Source organism: Bos taurus, chromosome 10 (genome assembly GCF_002263795.3).
Source record: "Bos taurus isolate L1 Dominette 01449 registration number 42190680 breed Hereford chromosome 10, ARS-UCD2.0, whole genome shotgun sequence".
Classification (NCBI taxonomy): Eukaryota; Metazoa; Chordata; class Mammalia; order Artiodactyla; family Bovidae; genus Bos; species Bos taurus.
In genome coordinates, this window is record NC_037337.1 from 102,990,643 (window position 1) to 103,017,150 (window position 26,508).

The 26,508-nt window shown below is 40.7% G+C and overlaps 1 protein-coding gene and 1 pseudogene across 3 annotated transcripts in view; both read right to left on the reverse strand.

Moving 5' to 3' along the window:
* The window catches only part of SPG11 (SPG11 vesicle trafficking associated, spatacsin), a 76,770-nt gene that overhangs the window by 16,124 nt on the left and 34,138 nt on the right, over positions 1-26,508 (reverse strand). For all 3 annotated transcript variants that reach the window (XM_002691092.6, XM_059890978.1, XM_059890977.1), the window contains exons 20-29: positions 25,252-25,318; positions 21,415-21,580; positions 20,001-20,206; positions 19,499-19,607; positions 18,418-18,577; positions 17,757-18,029; positions 16,925-17,125; positions 16,058-16,165; positions 3,146-3,308; positions 428-642 (exon numbers count right to left, since the gene is read on the reverse strand). In XM_002691092.6, the coding sequence (XP_002691138.3) occupies positions 428-642; positions 3,146-3,308; positions 16,058-16,165; positions 16,925-17,125; positions 17,757-18,029; positions 18,418-18,577; positions 19,499-19,607; positions 20,001-20,206; positions 21,415-21,580; positions 25,252-25,318 (1,668 nt within the window). The remainder of the gene's footprint in view (positions 1-427; positions 643-3,145; positions 3,309-16,057; positions 16,166-16,924; positions 17,126-17,756; positions 18,030-18,417; positions 18,578-19,498; positions 19,608-20,000; positions 20,207-21,414; positions 21,581-25,251; positions 25,319-26,508) is intronic.
* On the reverse strand, positions 8,710-8,775 carry LOC112448641 (uncharacterized; annotated as a pseudogene).

Sequence of the window (26,508 nt, forward strand, 5' to 3'; positions counted from 1 at the left end):
TGAGCAAAGCAATTCTTAGCTTTTCCTAGATAAAGAAGTATCATAAATGTTAATGCTCCCTACTTGTAAGAATCCAAATCAAACTAGAGAACATGGGACTTGGCTACAGATGATCCTGGAAGTTTTACATGGAAAGTTAAAATATGAAAAACAATTCTAAACTTATCTAATTGAATGAAGTTCAAGAGGAAGCCACACTATATTTAATTCTATTCAATATAGTTGAAGCATGTCCTGTAAGCTAACTTTATATTAAAGCAAACATTCCTCAAAAATGGGCACTGCAGGCTCATCCATTTCTGAAAGTAATCTGTGTGTCAAAAGTGAAAAACTATAATCTCTGATAAGTCACATATTTCACTGAATTCTCCAAATAATGCTGGTTCAAAAAGCTCAGTTTTTAAAAAACTTAAAAGACTAATGATACCTCTTCAATTACCAAGTCGTCCACAGGTAACTCAGCTAGTTCTGCTACCCTCCTGGCCAAAGCAAAGTGTCCGTCTGTCTCCAGTTTTTCCAAAACTGACCTACATTCACGCTGAAAATTCTCAAGGCTGTAGCTAGTAATGATTGCACGATTAATGGCTATGGGTGTATCCTTCAAAATCTGACTAAGGACACACAGCTTCTTCACATCTGGACCTGTGCCAAACAGAAGCAGATATAAGCATTAAAATAAAATGAAATATTAAAAAATAGAAGCAAAATACCGATATGGCCATTTCAAGAGCAACTAAATATGAGGGGAGAATGTGTATATTTAACCTAATACTGTGCTTAAAGGGAAAACAACAACCTATTTCTCCACTCTGCTTGGCTGGCAGAGGAAGCCAAAGGCAGCTCCTATGTAGTAAGAACTATTAGAGATTAGCACATGCACTCTACCTTTACACACCAGGCAGAAGCTGGTGGCCTACTTTGTAGTAGCAACTCAGTTAACCTTGGGAAGATTTGGCCTTTCAGGTTAGTTCCATCTTTTCCCAGATTTTTCTACCTTAAATCTCTTTTTATGATTGTTCACTCATTCATTTACGTTAAGCATCACGTGGATCAACATACATAACCTGCAGGACAGCTTGACAATAGCCAGAACTCTAATGTGGTTCCCTGGCATTCAGAACGGAGCACCGTGTGCTCTCCCAGACATCTGCCTAATGCAGTCCACCAAGGAGACCCAGCTAAGCAATTCGTGACGTCCCCAGGAAATGTTAATCCAACGATAATTGACTTACAACATTACGTCAGTTTCAGGTGTACAACACAGTGATTCGTTATTTTTTTTAACCTTTATTATTTAAATTCTTTTATTTAGTTAGTTATTTTTGGCTGTGCTGTATCTCTGTTGCCACATGGGTTCTTCTCTAATTGTGGCAAGCAGGGTCTTCTCTTGGTTGCGGGGTGCAGGCTTCCCCTGAGGTGGCTTCTCTGTTACATGAGTGGATGCTTTAGGGTATGCGGGCTTCAGAAGCTGTGGCACGTGGGCTCTGGAGCACAGGCTCAACAGTCGTGGCACACGGGCTTAGCTGCTCTCCAGCATGTGGGATCTTCCTGGATCAGGGATCGAACCCATGTCTCCTGCATTGGCAGGTGGATTCTTAACCAGTGAGTCACCAGGGAAGCCCCTGACATTTCTGAACATTACAAAATAATTACCATGATACATCCAGTAACTATCTGCCACCACACAAAGTTATTACACGTTTAGTGACTATATTCCCTAGGCTGTCCAGTGCCTCCTGTGGCTCATTTCCTTTATAACTGGAGTGTGTGCCTCTCAGTCCTCTTCTTACTCTGCCCATCCCCTCACCCTCCTCCCTCCGGCAACTACCAGTCTGTTCTTGGCACCTGTGAGTCTGCTTCTGTTTTGTTCTGCTTGTCCATTCACTCTTTAGACTCCACATGTAAGTGAAATGATACAATATTTATCTGCCCTAGAAATTCTTATCCTGAGTAACACTAGGAATTCTCTGCCAATAATTTATGTGGTTCGGTTTGTGCCTACTCTCAGATAGAGTAACACAGAGCCTCCGTCTGCCCTGTGATAAAGAAGGGGCATGTAAACCATTCCACAGGGCCTGCTCCCCCTGTCACCTGCTGGGCTGTGCTGGGATGTAGCTAATTCCAGGGACGGAGACACCTTGTGTAATAACCACCAGTATGGGTGTGCTGGCTTTCTATGCTGGCATGATATATAATGTAAGTTAAAAAAAAAAAAAACATATTTCTTTTCTCTAAGCACATACATGGTATACACATAAAAATATTATATAAAAACAATGTAATTATGTGAATAAGACATTATGGTAATGGTTAACAACACAGACAATCTTTGTAATCTTTTAAGATATGGTACTTTGGCAAGAAAACAGGAAATTCATTTCTGAAAAAATTAAAGTTACTATAGACCAATGACAATATACTAAAAGGATCTACACAGTAACTGACAAGTAGCTCGTATATAATACATGTTGGAAACACCCCCTCTTTCCTTCAAGCTCGCACAGCCTACAAGACTGGCACGAAGCCCAGGTATTCTAGCACTGTTCTGTGCAAATGCGAGCTTCCGGTTGAACATCTGTGAGTTTAAATGTGATAAAATAACCAACCCTGGGAGTGGAAAAATACTAGGATCTAGTGTAAAAGAGTAACATTACCGCTCAACAAAAACTTGAAATTCTCAAAAAGTAGAAAAGAAAATAAGGGAATACTAGTTTCATTCAATCAGCAATAAGCTTAGAGACTGCCAATGTCTAGAGGAATCTGCAAAAAATCAGCACAATTTGTCTCTTAAAACCTTCAAAATGATTTAGGCATCCCTGAAACAAGTTGGTGACCTTGAGCAACGACGACACATTAAGGTCACTCGTCAGAGAAAAGAGAAGCAGTGACAGGGCAGGCCGGCGGCGGGGAAGCCTGGCTGTTGGCCCAGAATCCGGAGAGTCGCGTTAGCTGCGTCCCGCCCTGTTGTGCTGTTTTAAATGCTTTAACCTTGGGTGAAGTTTCCTGTCACCTCTTCTTCACACCACGTTCTTGCCTACAATGTTTTAGATCACATGCGTTTTAACTTCCTGAATCTCTTCTAAACTATGTTCAAGATTAAGTATGCTAACTTCTAGCAGCAAGTTAAATGCAAGGACTGGCTTACCATCAGAGAAGAGATGCTCTATTCCAACAAACAGCTGTAAGAGCCTCCCCAGCTCATACTGGGTGCTACACTGCTGCAGCATGAGCTTCAAAAGAAAACACACGTGTTCCTTCAGCCATGGCGCAGGGATGGCAGCGGGGACCCTTGTGGCTGCTGTCTCAAGCTATGAAAAAGAAGAGAGGGGTAGGGAAAGTGGTTTCACAGGAACAGCAAATCAAAATCTCCCAAACTTGGGAATGTCTAAAAAAGCCAAGGTCCCATCAAAGGCATCTCCCATCACAAAGGAGGATGCTTCCTTCAGGTCCTTTTCAGACAGCAGTAACTGGTGTAGCAAATATAAACCCTCTTTGCCAGCTTTGCAGTTTGTCTTTTTTGTGGGAAATTCTGGTGTAGAGAGCTATGTGTGTGAAAGTTTAAAAAGGGAGAGAGAACTAAAGATTGAATAGAGTGAAGCAATGCAAACACCCCCAAGATAGAGACTGCCAAACTTATAGCCCTGCGCGTGACTGAAATTAACCAGACATGCTTCACTTGGCAGCTTCTTCCTTCAGAGAGGGTCTAAGCCTGCCTTGGAGTCCAGAAGATTTGAAATTCACATGTGAAGACCTCTTAAAGAGACTTGCTTAACATTTCTGAGCTGGCTGTACTGGTGTGCTTATAGTTTATACTTTCATTACAGAAGAATCTCAATTACTAATTGAGATTACTAAGCCTGAGTTTTTGTCATTTCAATCAAATGCTACAAGTGTTAACAGGAAGATGACCCCAAGCAGCAGCTACACTAGGCCTGAATCAGAGTATTACTTCTTCGTCTTTATTTCCTTGATTCCCTACCTCTATTGCTCTAAGAAGAGGGTCTACAGCAGACAGATGATGGAACTGGTTAAACGAAGAAACATATGGAAGTAAAGAGCTGAGGCAAAGACGGAACAGCTGCACTCAGCCTTAGTAGCAGCTGAGGCAGGAGCAGACAGGCAAGAGGAAGAGTATACCCTGGAGGAGCAAAGGGTAAAACGCAAAACTAGGAAACTCCTAGGAGTTAACATGGGAGGAAACATAGATGACCTTGCGTGTGGTGATGCCTTTTCAAGATAAAATATCGAAGAAATAATCCATGAAAGGAATAACTGATAAGCTGGACTTCAATAAAATTACAAACCTCTGCCCTACAAAAGACAGTGTCAAGAGAATCAGATGACAAGCCGCAGCCTGGAAAACACATGTGCAACATACACATTTGATTTTAAGGTACTGTTACCCAAAATACACAAAGAGCTCTTCAAACTAAACAAGGAGAAAATAAACAACACTATTTAAAACAAATAGGCTAAAGACCTTAATAGACACCTGACCAAAAACATACACAAATGGCTAATAAGCATATGAGAAAAAGATCCATACCATACATCATCAGGGAAATGCAAAATGAGACGACAATGAGATACCACAACATACCTATTAGCATGGCCAAGGTCTGGACTCTGACAAGACCAGAGGTTAGCAAGGACATGGAGACTCAGGAGCTCGCTTGCATTGCTGGTGGGAACGCTCAACAGCACAGCTGTTTTGGAAGACAGTTTGGTGGCCTCTCCCCAAACTAAACACACTCTGACCACATGACCCGAGTATTCCTTAGTATTCTCCCAAATGAGCTGAAAACTTAACATCCACACAAAAACCTGCAGGTGCATGTTTAGAGCAGTTTTTGGCTTCGTAACTGCTAAAACTTGGAAGCAACCAAGATGTCCTGCAGTGGGTGAATGGACTGGCATATCCAGACAACGTGGTATTATTCTACACTAAAAAGAAATGATCTATCAAGCCATAAAAAAGACATAAAAGAAACTTAAATGTGTGTTACACATTTAGAAGGCAATCTAAAAAGTCTACATTCTGTATTACAATTTACCATATTCTGGAAAAGGCCAAACTGTGCAGACAGTAAAAGCAACAGTGGTTATCAATGACTGGGGCGGGGAGGGACGGACAGGCCGCACAGAGGACTTTCAGGGCAGTGAAAACACGCTGTCCACACTGCAATCATGGGCTGAAGTCATACACACTTGTGGAAATACATACCCAAAGAAGGTACAGCAAGAGTGAACCCTAAGGTAAACTGTGGGCTGGGGTGACTAGGATGTGTCATCGTAGGTTTATCCCTGGTAACACATCATTCTGGCGAGTGGTCCAGATAACAGGGGAGGCCACGCCTGTGTGGGCGCAGGAGGTACATGGGAAATCTCTGTACATTCCTCTCAATTCTGTTGTGGACCAAAACTGCTCTAAAAAATAAATTCCTTTTTAAAAAACTGTACACGTCTGTGTGTAGAACAGCAGATTTAAAACACCAGAATTCTGTCTCGTCACCTAGACGACAATTACTTCGCAGAATCTGTGCAACATGGAACTCTTTTGGAACGCTGGGGTCTGCTAAAGCCTTACAACTTCCAGAGGAAAACTAGCAACATAAACTGTGGATAATTTTGGTCCATTTCAGGCCCCAGCGCAGTGGCAGCTATCTCCTTCTCCCTCCTAGCCACCTGGAAGGCAGCCTGCACGTGTTCCTGGAGCAGTTTACACGCCCCTGGTGTCGAGGAGACAGCAGGGGTGGCATAAAGAACCTTGGGTCTTTCAAAGATACGAGCTCTGTTTGCTGCTTCTGACCACAGTGCAAATAGAGAGGCAGGCAGACACTGATATTTCACCTCCCCTACTGTTGCAAGCAGACTGGTTCCAAATAGGAAAAGGAGTACATCAAGGCTATATATTGTCACCCTGCTTATTTACCTTCTATGCAGAGTACATCATGAGAAACGCTGGACTGGAGAAAGCACAAGCTGGAATCAAGATTGCTGGGAGAAATATCAATAACCTCAGATATGCAGACGACACCACCCTAATGGCAGAAACCAAAGAACTAAAGAGCCTCTTGATGAGTGAAAAAGTTGGTTTGAAGCTCAACATTCAGAAAACTAAGATCATCTGGTCCCATCACTTCATGGCAAATACATGGGGAAACGGTGGAAGACTATTTTTTTGGGCTCCAAAATCACGGCAGATGATGACTGCAGCCATGAAATTAAAAGACACTTACTCCTTGGAAGGAAAGTTATGACCAACCTACAGACAACGTATTGAAAAGCAGAGACATTACTCTGTCAACAAAGGTCCATATAGTCAAGGTTATGGTTTTTCCAGTGGTCACGTATGGATGTGAGAGTTGGACTATAAAGAAAGCTGAGTGCCGAAGAATTGATGCTTTTGAACTGTGGTGTTGGAGAAGACTCTTGAGAGTCCCTTGGACTGCAAGGAGATCCAACCAGTCCATCCTAAAGGAGATCAGTCCTGGGCCTTCATTGGAAGGACTGATGCTGAAGCTGAAACTCCAATACTTTGGCCACCTGATGCGAAGAGTTGACTCATTTGAAAAGACCCTGATGCTGGGAAAGATTGAGGGCAGGAGGAGAAGGGGACGACAGAAGATGAGATGGTTAGATGGCATCACCAACTCAATGGACGTGGATTTGGGCAGACTCCCGGAGTTGGTGATGGACAGGGAGGTCTGGCATGCTGTGGTACATGGGGTCGCAAAGAGTTGGACACGACTGAGTGACTGAACTGAACTGATTGCTGTTGCAAGCTCTACTCCCTTCAACTGAAGTGACTTCCAGGGGATTTAAAAGGCTGGTGCCCTTTTCAACCCCCTCTTCTTTTTTGCTTTTTCCGTTGGGAGCCAGACATTAAAGATTAGGACATTAAAGGGACAGTCCAGTGGTTAAGATTTTATACTTCCACTGCAGGGGTCAGGGGTTCAATCCCTGGTTGGGGAATTAAACCTGTGGCTGATTGATGTAGATGTATGGCAGAAATCAACACAACAATAAATTAATAAATCAATTTTAAAAATACATTAGATGTCTTACTTAAAAAAAAAGAAAAAAGAATATGGTATCTGGCAAAACTCCCCTTCAGAAGTGACGGAGAAATCAGGATATTCCCAGATTAAAAAAGCTGGGAAATCTGGGCCTACTAGGCCTGCATTGCAGAAAGTGTTCAAGGGAGTCCTGCAAGGTAAAATAAAAGGACACTAGACACTACCTCGAAGCCATGTGGAGAAACTAAGAGCTCAGTAAAAGCAAATAAATGGCCAGTTATAAAAGCCAGTATTGTGGCAGCAATAGCTTTTTGTTTTCTATATAGTTTAAGAGACCAATACATTTAAAGCAAAAAGAACAATTATTAGTTTACCCTAATATTACTGTAACTTTGACCTGTAATTCCAAATCTTGTTTTCTTTATAATTTAAGAGACTAATGCTTTGAAAAGAAATATTAGTTTATGTTTCCAGGCACATAATGTTTAAGATGTAGTTTTGTGACATCAACAACCAACAGGAGTGGGGTCAGTGCTGTAAAGTAGCAGTTTGTCCGCTACTAAAGTTAAACCTCTATAAAATTCAAGTTAAAGTGTTGTAACTTTGGGATGTTAAGTGTAACTTCCATGGTAACAACTAAGAAAACAGCTATAGAATAGACACAAACTGAAATGAGAAAGAAATGTAAACATTTTACTACACAAAGAAATCAACTAAACACAAAAAAGGACACTAATGCAAGAGATGAGGGACACAAAAGCTGTAAGTTATACAGAAAACAAATCGCACAACAATAGAAGTCCTTCCTTATCAGTAATTACTTCATATGTAAACAGATTAAACTCTCCAACTAAAAGACAGAGATTGGCAGATGGATGAAAACATGCAATCCAACTTATGTTGTCTCAGTTCAGTTTAGTTTAGTGGCTCAGTCGTGTCCGACTCTTTGTGACTCCATGAATCGCAGCACGCCAGGCCTCCCTGTCCATCACCAACTCCTGGAGTTCACCCAAACTCATGTGCATCGAGTTGGTGATGCCATCCAGCCGTCTCATCCTCTGTCGTCCCCTTCTTCTCCTGCCCCCAATCCTTCCCAGCATCAGGGTCTTTTCCAATGAGTCAACTCTTCGCATCACGTGGCCAAAGTATTGGAGTTTCAGCCTCAGCATCAGTTCTTTCTATGAATACCCAGGACTAATCTCCTTTAGGATGGACAGGTTGGATCTCCTTGCAGTCCAAGGGACTCTCAAGAGTCTTCTCCAACACCACAGTTCAAAAGCATCAATGCTTTGGTGCTCAGCCTTCTTCACAGTCCAACTCTCACATCCATACATGACCACTGGAAAAACCATAGCCTTGACTAGAGAGACCTTTGTTGTTAAAGTAATATCTCTGCTTTTGAATATGCTATCTAGGTTGGTCATAACTTTCCTTCCAAGGAGTCAAGCGTCTTTTAATTTCATGGCTGCAGTCACCATCTGCAGTGATTTTGGAGCCTAAAAAAATAAAGTCTGACACTGTTTCCCCATCTATTTGCCATGAAGTGGTGGGACCAGATGCCATGATCTTAGTTTTCTGAATGTTGAGCTTCAAGCCAACTTTTTCACTCTCCTCTTTCACTTTCATCAAGAGGCTTTTTAGTTCCTCTTCACTTTCTGCCATAAGGGTGGTGTCATCTGCATATCTGAGGTTATTGGTATTTCTCCCGGCAATCTTTAGTAAAAGGCGAAAGATTTATACGCTTTGAGGAGAAACCAGAGTATCTCTCCCGGCAGTCCTGATTCCAGCTTGTGCTTCTTCCAGTCCAGCATTTCTCATGATGTACTCTGCACAGAAGTTAAATAAGCAGGGTGACAATATACAGCCTTGATGTACTCCTTTTCCTATTTGGAACTGGTCTGTTGTTCCACGTCCAGGTCCAGTGCTGTAAAGAGCAATACTGCATGGGAACCTGGCATGTCAGGTCCATGAATCAAGGCAAATTTCAAGTGGTCAAACAGGAGACGGCAAGAGTGAATGTCGACATTCTAGTAATCAGTGAACTAAAATGGACTGGAATGGGTGAATTTAATTCAGATGACCATTATTCTACTACTGTGGGCAAGAATCCCTTAGAAGAAGTGGAGTAGCCATCATGGTCAACAAAAGAGTCTGATATGCAGTACTTAAATGCAATCTCAAAAACGACAGAATGATCTCTGTTCGTTTCCAAGGCAAACCATTCACGGTAATCCAAGCCTATGCTCTAAGCAGTAACGCTGAAGAAGCTAAAGTAGAATGGTTCTATGAAGACCTACAAGACCTTTTGGAAAGAACACCCCAAAAAGATGTCCTTTTCATTATAGGGGACTGGAATGCAAAAGCAGGAAGTCAAGAAACACCTGGAGTAACAGGCAAATTTGGCCTTGGAATATGGAATGAGGCAGGGCAAAGACTAATAGAGTTTTGCCAAGAGAACGCACTGGTCATAGCAAACACCCTCTTCCAACAAGACAAGAGAAGACACATGGACATCACCAGATGGTCAACACCAAAATCAGACTTATTATTTTCTCTGCAGCCAAAGATGGAGAAGCTCTATACAGTCAGCAAAAACAAGACCCGGAGCTGACTGTGGCTCAGATCATGAACTCCTTATTGCCAAATTCAGACTTAAATTGAAGAAAGTAGGGAAAACCACTCGGAGCAGGCAATGGCACCCCACTCCAGTACTCTTGCCTGGCAAATCCCATGGATGGAGGAGCCTGGAAGGCTGCAGTCCATGGGGTCGCTGAGGGTCAGACACGTCTGAGCGACTTCACTTTTACTTTTCACTTTCATGCATTGAAGAAAGAAATGGCAACCCACTCCAGTGTTCTTGCCTGGAGAATCCCAGGGACGGGGAGCCTGGTGGGCTGCCATCCATGGGGTCGCACAGAGTCGGACATGACTGAAGTGACTTAGCAGCAGCAGCAGCAGCAGCAGGAAAAACCACTAGACCATTCAGGTATGACCTAAATCAAATCCCTAATGATTATACAGTGGAAGTGAGAAATAGATTTAAGGGACTAGAACTGACAGATTGCCTGATGAACTATGGATGGAGGTTCGTGACATTGTACAGGAGACAGGGATCAAGACCATCCCCAAGAAAAGAAATGCAAAGGAGAAAAGGAAAGATATTCCCATTTGAATGCAGAGTTCCAAAATATACCAAGGAGAGATAAGAAAGCCTTCTTCAGCAATAAATGCAAAGAAATAGAGGAAAACAACAGAATGGGAAAGACTAGAGATCTCTTCAAGATGGGCTCGATAAAGGACAGAAATGGTATATTGTCTACAAGAGTTTAATTTGAGATCCAAAGACACAGGCTGAAAGTGAAAAGATGGAAAAAGGTATTCTGTGTAAATAGTAAACAACCAAGAGAAAGCAGAGGTGGCTGTACTAATATCAGACCAAACAGACCTTAGGTTAAAAAGGTCAAAAGAACCAGAAAAGGACAATGTGCACTTGCAAGCCATTCAGTACAGCAAGAAAACATAACAATTATAAACATTTACACATCCAATAACAGAGCATCAAAATACACGAAGCAAAAACTGATAGAACTGAAGGAAAAACAGACGGTTCCACAATAATCGTGGGAGACCTCAATACTGGCATACTTCATTTACTGTGCTGTGCTTTACAGGGCTGTGCAGATACTGCATTTTTACAAATTGAAGGGTTATGGCGACTCTAAGCTGAGCGAGTCTGTTAGCGTCATTTTCCCAAAAGCACTAGTTTACTTTTTAATCTCAGTGATGTCTTGGTAATTCTCACAGTATTTCAAACTTTTTAATTATTATAATATTTGCTATAGTGATCTTTGATATTACTATTACAAAAGGGTTATTACTCAGTGAAAGCTCAGATAATGGTTAGAATTTTTTAGCAATAAACTTTTAAAATTAAGGTCTGTAAATATATATGAAACTGTAGTGAAAGTGTTAGTCACTCAGTCATGTCCAACTCTTTGTGACCCCATGGACTACAGCCCAGCAGGCTCCTCTGTCCATGGAATTCTCCAGGCAAGAGTAGTGGAGTGGGTGAACTCCCACTCCCTCCTCCAGGGGATCTTCCCAATGCAGACATGACTCCACTGCAGACTCAGCAAGCGACACTGCGGTGTAAACGTAACTGCACAAGAAAAGAAAAGCACCTGCGACGCACTTTGCTACGTGCACGTCACTGCTGTTGTCTGGAACTTAACCCGCAGCATCTCCACGGCGCCTGTGCTCTGCTGACAGTAATGAACAGAACAAGCTGGCAGGAGACAAGGAAGGAAACAGAGGACTCCACATAAAACCAACTAGATCTAACAGACATCCACAGAATACTCTATCCAACAACAATAAAAAACACATTCTTCTCAAGTCCACATGGCATATCTTTCAGGAGAGAACTTATGTTAAACTGTAATTAAGTCTCAATAGATTTTAAAATTGGAGAAGGAAATGGCAACCCACTCCAGTGTTCTTGCCTGGAGAATCCCAGGGACGGGGGAGCCTGGTGGGCTGCCGTCTACAGGGTCGCACAGAGTTGGACACGACTGAAGCGACTTAGCAGCAGCAGCAGCAGATTTTAAAAGACAGATATCATATGAAGTATCTTCTCTGACAACAATGGGATGATTTATAAGTCAGTAACAGAAGGAAAACTGGAACACTCACAAAATTATGAAAATTAAACAACTTTTAAAGAAAGAAGACTCAAATTACCAAATCAGCAATAAAAGTGGGGACATTACTACCTATTCTACAGAAAGAGTTATAAGAGAGTACTATGAACAATTGTACGGCAATAAATTGGATAACCGAGATGAAATGGACAAATTCCTAGAAACACAAAACCTACCAAGAATAAATCACAAAGAATTAGATAATCTGACCAAATCTCCTAGTAAGGAGATTTAATCAGTAGTCAAAATCTCCCAACCAAAACCAATTTCTAACAAAGCAAAGTCATGGACCTAATGGGTTTACTGGTGAATTCTACCAAACATTTAAAGAAGAATTGATACCAGTCCTCCTCAAACTTTTTCAAAAAACTAGAGAAAACACTTCTCAACTTAGTCTATGAAACCAGTATAAACTTGATACCAAAGACAGATAAAGACACTAAAAGAAAACTACAGACTAATCTCCCTTATAAACACCGATGCAAAAATCCTTAATACAAGGCTGGCAAAATGAATTCAGCAGCATATTAAAAGGACTGTATACCACAGCCAAATAGAATTTATTTCTGGAATGCAAGAATGGTTCAACATACAAAATTCAATGTACATATCACAGTTTTCAACAGAATGAAGGAAAAAAAAACACATGATCATCTCAATTGATGCAGAAAAGGCATCTGACAAAATTAAAACACCACTGCATGATAAGAAAACACTCAACAAACGAGGCACAGAAGGAAACGACCTCCACATAATAAAAACCTCACGTGAGGGCTTCCCTGGTGGTCCAGTGGTTGAGAATCTGCTTGCCAAAGCAAGAGACACAGGTCCCATCCCTGGTCCAGGAAGATCCCACATGCCAGGGAATAACTAAGCCCGGGCACCACAGCCACCAATCCACATGCTGCAACTATGGACGCCCACGGCCCCTACAGCCTGTCCTCCGCAAGGAGAAGCCCACACCCCACAGACAGACAGCAGGCCCTGCTGTCCGCAACTAGAGAAAGCTCACGTGCAGCACCAAAGACCTAGCACAGCCAAAAACACATAAGTAAAACTTAAAAAAACCCAAAAAACCCTCACGTGAAAAAGCCACAACAAACGTCATCCTCCGTGGTGCAAGACTGAAAGCATTCCTCTAAGATGAAGAACAAGACAAGGATGCCTGCTTCCACCCTTTCTAGTCAACACATTTCGGTAAGTTCTAGCCAGAGGGTTTAGGCAAGAAAAGGAAATCAAAGGCATACAAGAAGAAATAAAACTATCTCTGTTTGCAGGTATGATCTTACATAGAAAATCCTCAAGATTCTACCATAAAACTTAACAGTAAATGAGCAAAGTTGCAGGATACAAAGTCAACACCAAAAAATCAGCTACATTTCTATATACAAATAGTGAGCAATCTGAAAAGGAAATTATAAAATCTTTCCATTTCCAATAGCATCAAAAATAGGACTTTCCTTCTGGTCCAGTGGTTAAGATTTCCACTGTAGAGGGTGTGGGTCCAATCCCTTGTCAGGGAACTAAGATTCCACATGCCACATGGCACAGCCAAAAATAAAGAATAAAAGTACTCAGGAATTAAACTTAACCAATGAGGTAAAAGATCTGTACAATGAAAACCACAAAACACCACTGAAAGTAATTAAAGACATAAATAAATGGAAATACATTCTATGGTTATAAATTGTAGGTCTACCATAGTTAAAATATTATTACTATCCCCAAAATCTACAAATTCAATGCAATTCCTATCAAGATCCCCAAGACATTTTTTTAACAGAAAATTCTAAAATCATATGGAATCTCAAGGGACCCTGAATAGCCAAAACAATCATGAAAAAAAACTTTAAACACACAATGGAGAAGGCAATGGCAACCCACTCCAGTGTTCTTGCCTGGAGAATCCCAGGGACGGCAGAGCCTGGTGGGCTGCCGTCTACGGGGTTCTGCACAGAGTCAGACACGACTGAAGCGACTTAGCAGCAGCAGCAGCAGCAGAGCACTCTTCCTGATTTCAAAACGTACTACAAAACTACTATACTAACCAAAATAGCCAAACCAAGACATATAAGCCAATGGTTTAAAATGGAAAGTCCAGAAATAAGCCCTCACATACACGGTCCAATTATTTTTGACAAGGATGCCAAGACCATTTAAGAAGAAAGAACAGTCTTTTCAACAAAAGGTGTTGGGAAAGCTGGGTATCCACAAGCAAAATAAGGAAGTTGGACCCTAACCCATACACAAAAATTCACTTGAAACAGACCAAGGACCTAAATATGTAACATCTAAAAAATTATAACTCTTGGAAGAAAACATAAGAGCTTCACAACACTGGATTTGGCAGTAATTTCTTGGCTAGGATACCACATGCACAGGTAACAACAACAAAAAACCATGCAAACTGGACTTCATGAAAATTTAAGCAATTTTGTGTATCAAAAGACATGGTCAACAGAGTAAAAAGGCTACCCACAAAAAGGGAGAAAATATTTGCAAATCATATGTATGCTATGGGATCAGTATCAGAATATGTAGAGAATTCCTAAAACTCAACAACCAAAACACAATTGAAATAAAAAAATGGGCAAAGGACTTGAACAGATGTTTCTTCCAAGAAGATATATAAGTGGCCAATAAGCACATGAAAAGATGTTCAGCATCACTAATCATTAGGGGAATGCTAGTCAAAAATACAACGAGACAGCATTCTCACACCAGTTAGGATGACAGCTATCAAAAAAATAGAAAGCAACAAGTGTTTAAGAGTATGTGGAAAACCGGAAGCCTGTGTACTGTTGGTGGCAATGGTACAGCTGCTATTGAAAATAGTAGGGCAGTTTCTCAAAATACCAAAAATAGAATTCCCATTATCATCCAGCAATTACACTTCTAGGTAGATACCCAAACAAATTGAAAGCAAAGTCTCAAGACATTTGTACAACATGTTCGTGGCAGTATTAGTTGCAATAGCTAAAACATAAGACGTTACCCAAATGTCTACTGATAGATGAATAGATTGGTATATAAATACAATGGAATTGTATTTAGCACCAAAAAGGAAGGACATTCTGACACATGCTACAACATAGATGAATCTTGAGGATATTATGTTTAGTGAAATAAGCAAGTCACAAGAAGAAAAGTACTATATGATTCCACTGCCATGAGGGACGCAGTCAAAATCATAAACACAGAAAGTAGAATGGTGATTGACAGGGGCTAGTGGTAGGGGAGACTGAGGAATTATTGTTTAATGGCTATAAAATTTCAGTTTTGCAAGATGAAAAAAGCTATAGGATGGATGGTTGTGGTGATGGTTGTACAATAATGTGAATGTAGTTAATGCCACTGAACTATACACTTAAAATCAGTTAAAATGAAAAATGTTATATGCATTTTATCACAATTTAAAAAAATAATTAAAAAAAAAAAGAAGTTACCTGGTATGGCTCCAGTCGTGGAGAGTGACAGACCAAGGAAATGAATGTCTCTATTTTCTATAATTTAGGAACCTCAGGGGTATTTGAATAACCGATTCAATATTTTCAAATAATAAAACTTTAAAGAAGTTTCACTATAGTTAAGATGAACATGATTGGGAGGAAAATCTTATACTAAGATTCCATTGTGATGTATTTGTTGGGTAAAATCAGTATATGGTTTTGTCTCATTTATCATAGAGCTCTTTTAGGATAGAGGGCAAAAGTGCTAAAACTCCAAGCAGGACCAAGGCATATTTCCTTTCCTTTTTTCTACGTTCCTCTTTTTTCCATAGGGTTACTCAGTTCCACATGCTAAACAGGCCCGAAACAAGCACCAAAATAGGTAAAGCCTGAAATTAACCATAAGGTTCAGCATCATTTGGACAGAAACCACAAGTATTGATGGAAAAAGCCATTATTTTCTGTCATAGTGAACAAAAGCAGTATCAAAGCCCCTTCACACTCAAAGTTGTTTTTGGATTGGCAAAACACAGCCCATGTAACCACCACACTCCTCTGTAGCATCCACAGCAGACACCATTAATTCCTTTTCCACTGAGGTTGGCTACAGCGTCAGTGGTCAGAGGTCACTGATCAGAGGTCACTGATCAGAGGTCATTAGCACACTGGATGAAACCTCCCTGTCATCCATGGCAACTGATCTGCTATAAGCAAGGTCACTGCGACTCCTGTCCTGCCTCTCCATCTCTGGAGTGGTATAAATGATTCAGTATGAATCATGCCATGTTAACAGCTATTCACCTGTTGTCATATCCTGACTCTGAGTAGACAAGAGGCCACTTTAGTCAATTTCAGATCAGCGAGAAACATTACTATAATTCCAACTTACAGTTTCAAGGCTCTGCTGGAACTCCACAAGTTTAGCTTCAGCCTCCTTATAATTCTTGAAGAACATACAGAGTTCATACATCTCCATCATCAACAGGAGTGGGGAATCCTTTGAGGAAGAGTTTGAATGAAGTTACAAAATCCTGAAATTTAATACTATTTTCTCAATGAATAATGCCAACACAAGAGAGGTTACAGTAAAACAAAACTATTAATAAAGCTTCATAGTAAAGTGAAATCATCTATGTTAAAAAGAACAGAAATTAAATTTATATTTCCTTCTGGAAAAAAGACCTCAGGCCAGGCACACCTACTCAACAGCCCATTTTCTGTCTGTCCTGTGCCTGGTCCACTACACACGAGCAGCGGACGCTCCACTGGACGCAGCTGAGACACCGTGGCCAGCGCACACTCCTGGGTGATGGGCTCCACTGACCTGCTGAACTACTGCTCGTCTGTGGCACCAGTCAACACAATTCCATCACTTCAATGGGAGCTTTCTGTTCAGAGGATAGGAGTTTTTGAATTGGAGAGTATGGATCTGAACCGTAAGTAAACAACTTACTAAAGCATTTTGAGACCCCGGGCATGTTTCTTAAGCTCTGTGAGCCTTGGTATATCATTGTGTAAAATGAGGATAATATTACTTCATAACATCCTTATAAAATACTACTTTACACAGGATTATTGTAAGAATCAACTAAAATGATATATATAAAGCACTTTGCTAAATAAGTGACAGTTCTAGTATCACTATCTATTGTTGGCTTGGAAAAAAAATCCCAGTGACAGGAATAATTGAAAAAGCCAATGGTGGATATTCTGAAGTAAGGCCTTTAGACTGAGGAAAGAAATGAACTAACACTACCTTAAAGAAAAGCTGGAAACCTCTGATGAGAGTCCTGATCTTCTGCCTTGTTAGCAATGTCCTCCAGATGACGGAGAGGTCCTCCAGGCCCCAGACGTGGCCCTCCGCTGAGTCCTGAAGGGGTCCCACTGCTTCAGCTGCAACGTGGGGCTCCACAGAGGCGATGATCCAGACACAGAGACAAGAGAGAGCACTGGCATCCTGCCAGCGGAAAAAACTCTTCAAAGTAAGGAACGACTACACATGGCCTGCCTGACTGAGGAAGCTTCCAGCAATGCTACAACTACAGATGGGTATTTCCTGTTGAGAACAAGTCACCTCACTAAATTGGTTAAGATGACTTGAAAAGCCTTCAGACATGAAACAAACTCTAATGAACAACCAAGGGACTATTATAAGCTGTCCTGCAGAGTACAGTAGACCAAAAGGCCAAAAGCCTGAGGGGATCTATGTGGAGGTCAGGGAAGTACTGAGTGTAAGAAAACAAGCCTGTTCTCCATAGAACTGCTGACCAAGGGACTGTTCCGAGCATCCCCCGTCCTGCTCAAGAGGAGAGCAGAGGAGGTCGGCCCACCAAAGCACCCTTCTCTGTGACTGCCAGCCCGGAGCCAGGGCTCTGACCACTTCAGTTACTGAACGTTAAGGCACAAAGAAGCGCATGAGACGGCCCAGGGCCTAAGCGGGAGAAGCACAGGTGTCAGGGACCTGCAAACCCACGCTGGAGCCTCACTGCCCTCGCCTCACAGCCTCCCTGACGTCAGCCTTCTCTGTCTTCTTTCAGCTTTTTCTACTGCCCTCTGAGTCCTTAATTTAGGCTTTCTGAGATCCTCACCTGGAGACATGAGGCCAGGACACTGAGGATTGGGGCCTTTTGTCTCACTGCTTCTCCCAGGAGCCAGCACCAGGAGTCTGGCACCTCTGAACACTGAAGCAGAATCTGAAAGAAATCTGTCATCTCTTCTTTGTGTCTCTGGAGTTCCTGTGAGGACCTGTTGCAGACTTGGTCACTGTCCATTCTGGAGTTGGACACTGAGGGCAAGTTCTCAAAAGCCAGTCTTAAGTGGTCCTGAAGAACAGGGCTGAAATACTGGAGAAGATATTTCACCTAAAAACATATTAGACGATGATCAAAAAAGACAACCAAATTCCAATTTCAGCTGGAGCTAAAAACGTTGGACAAAGAGGCAAACTTGTTCTTTCTCACCCTGAACTGTCAGAAGTGACCACTGTATGTCAGAAGTGACCATACAATTTTAAAGTCATTTGTTATGTCTGAGTGAGTTTCCAGATTCAATCTAGAGTCACACAAACTCTTCTTTCAGCTCTTTGGTAGTAATGACTAGTCCTTTGTCTGAAGCCAACCCACAGAAATCTCAGTAAAAATAGTCACCATAGCAAACAAAAGCTTATGATATACAACAGAAAGAACACTGTCTTCTGAGAAGTGGTCCAATTTCGTCTTCTTTAATAACCAGGAACAATCGGTGGCTTACCTCCTCTGGATGGTGATTATGGAGCTGGCTATGAATAATAAACTGTAACCAGTCATTTGCTCTGGCACATTCTCTAAGGTAAGATGTGCTCGGTTTTATATTGTGGAGCCTGCAGAACTGTACCACTAATGCCCACTGGCTGCTGGATTCACTGGATAACCTGTAATTGGGAGTGGATATGGGGGTAAGAGGGAAAGAACTTGTTAAAATACAGCTTTGAGCTAGAAACTTAGCAAAAAATAAATTTAACTACAGTATATTCTCTAAAATGCCTTTCAACAAACACCAAATATTTATTAGAAGGCTTTGAAAAAAGAACTTTCATCCGTAATGCTCAACAGCTTTCTCAGCATACTGGCAAAATTCCTTTCCCACCCCCCACCGCCCCACACCAGTACCAACCAAGTGTCTGTCAAACCAGCTATGTAATGTAGCATCTTTAGGAGAACTGAGAAAACAGTCCCTCGAGAAACTGAGTGCCTGATTCTCTTGCATGATTCTCTTTAAGTGTCAGAGGGAGGCCGGACAGGCACCTGGGCTTCCTCGCTAAGGGGAGGGTACCTGCTGAGCACACAGTCTGTGAAGGGAGGGACAGGAGAATGGTGCACCCCCAGGGCTGGGGTGGCAGGGTCAACCCCAGTGGACAGCAGAGAGGAAAGATGACGTCAATGTGTAAAGAGAGGGGTTTCTGTGGAAAGACAGTCACCTCACCTTCCATTATCAGTTGACATATATTAGCAAGAAAAAAAAAATCAAGGACATCACTTAGAGTCAACTTTTGTGAGACCCATCCTGCACCCGATTCCGACATGTTAACAGTGGAGATGTCTCAGACCAGCAGGGCCCTGGCAGAGGCAAAGCTCCTCTCCACCTCTTGGGAACCCTCTCTAAAGAAGGAATCATTATCTTCATTCTCCTTTTACTGATGGCAAGATGCATTAAAGTACGCTAAGTACTCCATGAGGACGAAGATAAGGTCTAGGGGGACTGGCAGAAACATCTGAGAGAAGAAACACTAGGCAAACACAGACTGGAATGGTCAGGTTTCCTGAAAAAGAGGTGAGGGTTGCAGCTCACAAACCTCTGTATTTGCTGCTGCTGAATGTTGCTCCATATGCCTTCTTCTAAGAGAACAAGTAACTCTTCGATGGTTGCCCTTTCACCCAGAGCAAGTTTAGACAGTTTTTCAGCTATAAGAAATTTAAACAACAAAATATGGTCAAGAGAAAAGTACGGTCAGGAAGTGGGCATTTCCTCTTTTTTTGGCCACAATGCATGGCTTGGAGAATCTTAGTTCCTCATAGAGGGATCAAACCTGGGCCACTGCAGTGAAATCAGTGTCCCAACCACTGGACTGTCAGGGAATTCCCAGGAACTGGGCATTTCTACTTGAAGAGTGTGGCCCAGAGACATTTCAGAAACCCATTAAAGGGCCCAAAGAAATGAGATAAAGTACAAACATTCTGCAGAAAAAGGATGAAGCAGAAGATAATTGTTTCTTCCCCAACCACTCACAATTCAATGCTTTACACCTATTTGTCTCTTGTCCTTTAAACAAAACAAACGACATAAAGGTGCTATACTTAGAGACTCTCTGATAGAGTTGTACGGAGCATCTTCATTTCCACACTTGTAGTTCAAAATTATATTGGCCACTTTCATATCAACTCTGAGCTTGAGGCTGTCGAGACCAAGCAATTCTAAGAAGCATACACAGGCGGCTCCTATCGAAGATATGTGGAAGCAGGAGAGCCCTAAAACATAGGCTTCATGGCCGACTTGCTGGATCCTGAGAAAGAAAGGGATCAAAAATCACATCAACACGTGAAACGTTTTTCTCACCAGAAAAAGCAGATGGAATTACATCAGTGATACTTGTGGACTTTGTGATTTCCTCCCCCGTCCCCCCACTGCTGTTTTTCACCCCCTGTACTCATCCACTTAGGTTCTTGGTAGCTTTTAGTTGTCTTCTGGCTCCATAGCCCCCTATTCCTTTATATTTCACCTTTGCCTAAAACACCTATTCATAGTTCAAGTAATTTTTGCTTCCAACTTCATTCAGGGGAACATGGAATAGAATTTATGAGAAACTGTCAACCTGTGATCTTATTAATTTTAAGTATGTACACAAACTACCCTTCCCTGGTGGCTCAGACAGTAAAGCGTCTGCCTGCAATGCGGGAGACCTGGGTTCTATTCCTGGGTCGGGAAGATCCCCTGGAGAAGGAAACAGCAATCCACTCCAGCACTCTTGCTTGGAAAATTCCATGGATGGAGGAGCCTGATAGGCTACAGTCCATGGGGTCGCAAAGAGTCGGACACGACTGAGCGACTTCACTTTCACACAAAATACCAAGAAAATTAATGGCACCTAAAGTGTGACATCATAAAGCTCAAGCATTTTAAAGGACTCATATATGTTCTTTTATATGAATAGAAAAATTCAGAGGAAAGATACACAAGAAGTTAACCATGCTTATTTTTACTATGTACAATAGAATTGAAGCTGAGAGACAAAACATTTTTTTTCACTTTTCATCCTCTGATTTACTTGAATATTTTACCATAAAGTTGCATTAGTTACCTATAAAATAAACTAAGATATTAAGTCTGAATTTAGCTGCTGATTATATCAAGTACTCCTCCCAATTCTGTGCTTTACAAAAGTGAATTATAAAAGACCAAGATTTTAAATACAGAATTCACATCTAATTATAGAATTCCCTCTTTGAAACTGCTAACATTTGGCAAGCTCCTGGTTCAATTTTTAAAGACATGATTCTAAGATATATTTATGATATTTAAAAATATATTTTAATCTTTTTCCTATTCACAAAGTAAGATTAAGTGCCAGACTCCTAGGGTATACAGAAAAGTACAAATGAAAAATAAAACGACCAACTGTGGTATGTTTCCAGTAGGTTTTTATAAATGCATGTATAAAAATACACAAATATGCTTTTTATTAAGAGTATAAATTATATTTTAAATACTCACAGCTGCTTGGGGGTCTTGCTCTTGGTTAATTCCTGAACCAGAAAAGTACCAAATGCAAATGATGGCCGCCCATGATGTAAATAATAAGCAAAATTCAGACGTTCTACTACAGCGTATTTATTAACCAGGTCAGGGCTAGAGAAATGTGGGAGCTGACTCGCTGCATCTGGGGGAAAGTGAAGCAATATTAATCCTCTGCACCTCACCATGATTAACTTCAGATCGGCATGTGGAAAACTTAACTTGGCAACGGTGAAAGAAAACTGGTCGCGATCATCACTTTGTACCACTGTGTATCACTGTGAACCACCAAAATGTAATAATTTTATTTTAATGTGGAGCAGTAGCCCTCATTTTACACAAAAATGTGTACCTCAGAAGCCACATAAAAACGTATGTTTTAAACCTACTGAACTTGTTATTTTAGATGCTATAATTCTGTATTTGATGATTCTTTAAGTTCACATTGGCAATAACCCTTTAACTACAAAATCTGTTAATAATCGGCACACAGAGCTTTTTAATTCATTCACACAGCTCATTACACGGTGAATGCCTTTGTATCATATTTATACGAATCCTCTATTCAACAAGACCAATGCATTGTACCTTTTCCAAAATACTGAGAATATTCTTTTCTCCACATTAATACCCTAATAATCTTTTATTATAGCTACTTTTGCTTCTCATGTTGCATTCATGAGCACCTTATTATCTACATCAAACCATCTTTCTAAGACCAGCAGAGTGTTTCAAAGTTCCTCTGTGCCCATAGAAAAAGCAGAAAAAAACACTTTTTCTCTTTTTAGAGAAATATGAAGTCAAAAGATATAATTGTTCCTATCAAGCCCTAACCTTTAATTGCTTCTTAACCACTAAAGACCTATTTTAAAAAGGAGATAAAACATTTTGAACTGTAAGGAACCATTTCTGGAAAACAGTGCATCTGCTCTTATTTTCATAGTTCAAAGCTGAAGTAAAATTATATCCTCCCATGCAATTCCAAAGGAATTTTTACATTCTGACTAGGTTCTTAATTAAAAAAAGATTTGAAGACTTTAGAGGAGCCCGTCATCTTACAAAGCTATTCCTTAAAATTACACCTCCCTCGAGATTAAAAAACTGTCACGTCTTATCTGTATTCTTTGTAAGAGCAGATTGATTTTGATAACTTAAAATTGCATGTAGAACCATTCATTCATCCATTATTTACAGAGTTCACATAAAGCCAAATGAACAAATCTGAGTCTTTGTTTTTTTTTTGGTCACATAGCACAGCATGTGGGATCTTAGTTCCCTGACTAGGGATTGAACCCGTGCCTCTTGCAGTGGAAGTGTGGAGTCTTAACCACTGAACCACAAGCAAGTCCCCAAACTTGAGTTTTTATTCAAATAAGACCCTAATTTTTTTAGTGGTTTGGGGGGCCAGTATAGAGGTTTTGTATAAGGGAAAATTTTCTCTAACCTGCTGCAAAAGCCAAATTACCATGCAGTTGCCTTATGGTCATTTTCCGTGGTAAAACCGTATGAAAAAAGAAGCACCCATTCTAGTTAAATACAACCCTCCAATTTAAAACATCTGTATTACATCTTCATAATAATGATTTCATTTAATTTGTGTTTTATTTCTTCAAATATGTTTTAAATTTCTAAAAACAAGGCAGGGAACAGGTCTTCGCTTCCTTTCAGTTCCCCTAGTATACCTGGTCGAGTGCTCCATATTCACCAGGACTTCAGGACTCCGGCTAACGAGTGGAGTTGGAGCCATCAGAACCGCACAGGGGATTCTGCCTACTCTCCAGTAACCTCACAGAGATTAGAATGAGTATTTTCACTTGAAAATGCAGTAAGCACTACCTCATCCTGCACTGAACAAACACCAACTGAATATCTCCTACAGGCCCAGCACTGTGCTAGACACCAGGTAAATGCAATATACCGAAATTTGAACTTATAGAACTGACATGTTAGAAAATGCACTTTTATGTACATCAGTAAATATTTATAGGGTATGTATTATGTGAAAAGTATGGATTTGAATCCTACTTTACAGTAATACAGGCAGAGGCACCACAGGTAATATGATATTAAAAGCTAACTCAAAATGAGTAAGTAAAAAAGAAACAGAAAAAGCAGAGTTTAGGAATGGCACACAAAAAAATGAGGGAAATGTTTACGGTCTAGAGAGGATGGCAGTGTGTGCACACCTGGTGCTCACCATCTAAGGCTTTTTAAATGAGTCTCGTGACGAGTGAGGAAGGCACTGTCACTCACCTTATTTCATGGAAAACTGACGAGAGGTTAAATCAGTTGCCCAAGGTCATACAGCTATTACATGGCAGAGCCAAGACCTGTCTAATGTTAAAAACACCTACGCTTTTAACCTTTATAATATTAATACTATACTGCAAGTGAACATGGATTTTTGGAAAGGGAAAAATTTAAGCAGAAGGTCTATATTACATTTTCCAGCAAGTACAGCACTAGTGACCTCATGACTTTTAACTCAAAGTATGTTTTCAATTCAGTATCTATAAAAAACTAAAATGAGGTATCAACTCACTCTGGTCAGAAAGGCCATCATCAAATAATAAATGCTGGAGAGGGTGTAGAGAAAAAGGAATCCTCCTACCCAGTTGGTGAGAAAGTAAACTGGAACAGCCACTATGCAGAACGATATGGAGGCTACTTAAGAAAACTAAAAACAGACTTCCCACAAGATCAGTAACCCTACTCCTGGGCATGTATCTGGAGAAAACTAATTCAAAACGATCATGCACCCTGATGTCCACTGCAGCAGCACTATGTACAACATGGAGGCAACCTTCATGTCCATCAACAAGTGGCTGGATAAAGAAGATGTGATATACACACACACATATATACACAAACACTCTCACACAGCAGAAAATATATATGTGTATGTATACATACACATAATGGAAGATGTGAGATATATATATGTATATATACACACACACACACACACACACACACATACATACAATGGAATACTACTCAGCCATAAAAATAATGAAATAATGCCATCTGCAGCAGGAACATGGATGGACCTAGAGGTTATCATACTAAGTGATATAAGCCAGACAAAGACAAATATCATATCACTTAGATGTGGAATCTAAAAAAATGATACAAATGAACTTATTTACAAAACAGAAAGAGACTGACAGACATAGAAAACAAACTTACAGTTACCAAAGGGGAAAAGGGTAGGGAGGGATAAATTAGGTTGGGATTAACATATACTGCTGCTGCTGCTAAGTCGCTTCAATCGTGTCCGACTCAGTGCGACCCCATAGATGGCAGCCCACCAGGCTTCCCCATCCCTGGGATTCTCCAGGCAAGAACACTGGAGTGGGTTGCCATTTCCTTCTCCAGTGCATGAAAGTGAAAAGTGAAAGTGAAGTCGCTCTGTCGTGTCCGACTCTAGCGACCTGTGGACTGCAGCCTACCAGGCTCCTTCCATGGGATTTTCCAGGCAAAAGTACTGGAGTGGGGTGCCATAAAACAGATAACCAATAATGACCTACTGTATAGCACAGGGCACTGCACTTAATATTTTGTAATAACCTATAAGGGAAAAGAATCTGAAAAAGAATATATAACTGAATCACAGTGCTGTACAGCTGAAACTAAAACGATACTGTAAATCAACTATACTTCAATTAAAAAAAAGCACACCAGTTTTTTTTTTAAGTTTCTATTTTTAAGATAGAAAGTATGAGGGAGAAAACTAGATTGGCTTTACATAAATGATCTTCTACTGTCAACACTGCTGAAATGCTTCTAAAGCAAGAAGAATCCATAATGACTTACCTCCTATAGCCAATGTGTTGGCAGACTGCCAGCCAAACAATCTGCTAGGATCAAAGGGCAACAATGACTGAAAAAGGGGAGAGGTCAAATCAGAGTTAAAAGGTAACTGATTCTAAAGTAAACTAAATCATATGCAAGAGCTTCACTTTCTGTCTGCTTCCCCTTCCACAGCAATTAAAAACTTCTCATCTTTCTAGATATAAATTCTTTGAAAACAGCTACAAACAAAAAAGAGGGTATGAGACATTTTTCTACTTTAATAAAAACAGAACTGGCTATGTTTCTTTTAAAGACTCTCTTCATTTCAAACTATGTCTGCAAAGTTTACTGTCTTTTGGTAGAACCAGCAACAATTACAACGTAAAAATGGGCTTTGTAAATGCTTTGGAATCAAAGGCAAGAGGACTAAGCGGCTAGAAAACGCTACCATAAATACAACAAGGTGTGCTGCAGCAGGTCGGGAAACAGACAGCTGGGTCACGGGCTACAGCAATGTGAGGACCAAAGCAGCAATACCACCACCAAAGAAAAACAGCAGACTAAGGCCAGGTCAGTCGGAGATCTGAGAGCAGGGAGCACTGGCTGTTTGAAATGTGCAGGCCAAAGGTTTAGCAGACAGTAAACAGACTGTGGGAAGGAGACAGAGAACCATACAGGAGACAACAGAACTATCAGGTCCAGATTTGGGTGGCGGGGAAAAGAGCAGCTTTAATTTTATTTACGTATGTGTGTGTGTATTAGATTATTTATTTAAGTATACTTTAATTCATTCATTCATTTATTCTAGGGCTCCCAATGAGGGATTAAACCTGGGCCATGGCAGTGAACGTGCCAAGTCCTAACCACTGGACCACCAGGGAATTCCAAAGCAGCTTTAACTTTAAATGAAGGGAGAGTCTTACGGTCTAGTGAAGAGGGAATACTTTCCCTAAAACAACAGGACTAACAAACTGCTTCAACCTAAAAACAGAACAAACAACAACTGGAAACCACTTCCGTTTTAGGCTGATGGGATCCACTTTATGTAGTAAAACATGTATTTTTTATGTTTTATGTAATCCACTTATATCTATGTAATCCATTTATCTCATTTCTGCAATGAGATGGGGAACACATGTATAATTTTTTTTAAATTAAAATTGAATAAAAATAAATAAATAAATAAAAGAAAAAAAAGAAGCTTGTGATAAATATAAATCTAGCTGACTGCTTCCTTCTTCAAGAAAGTTTTGCTACATTAAAAACACACCAAAAAAC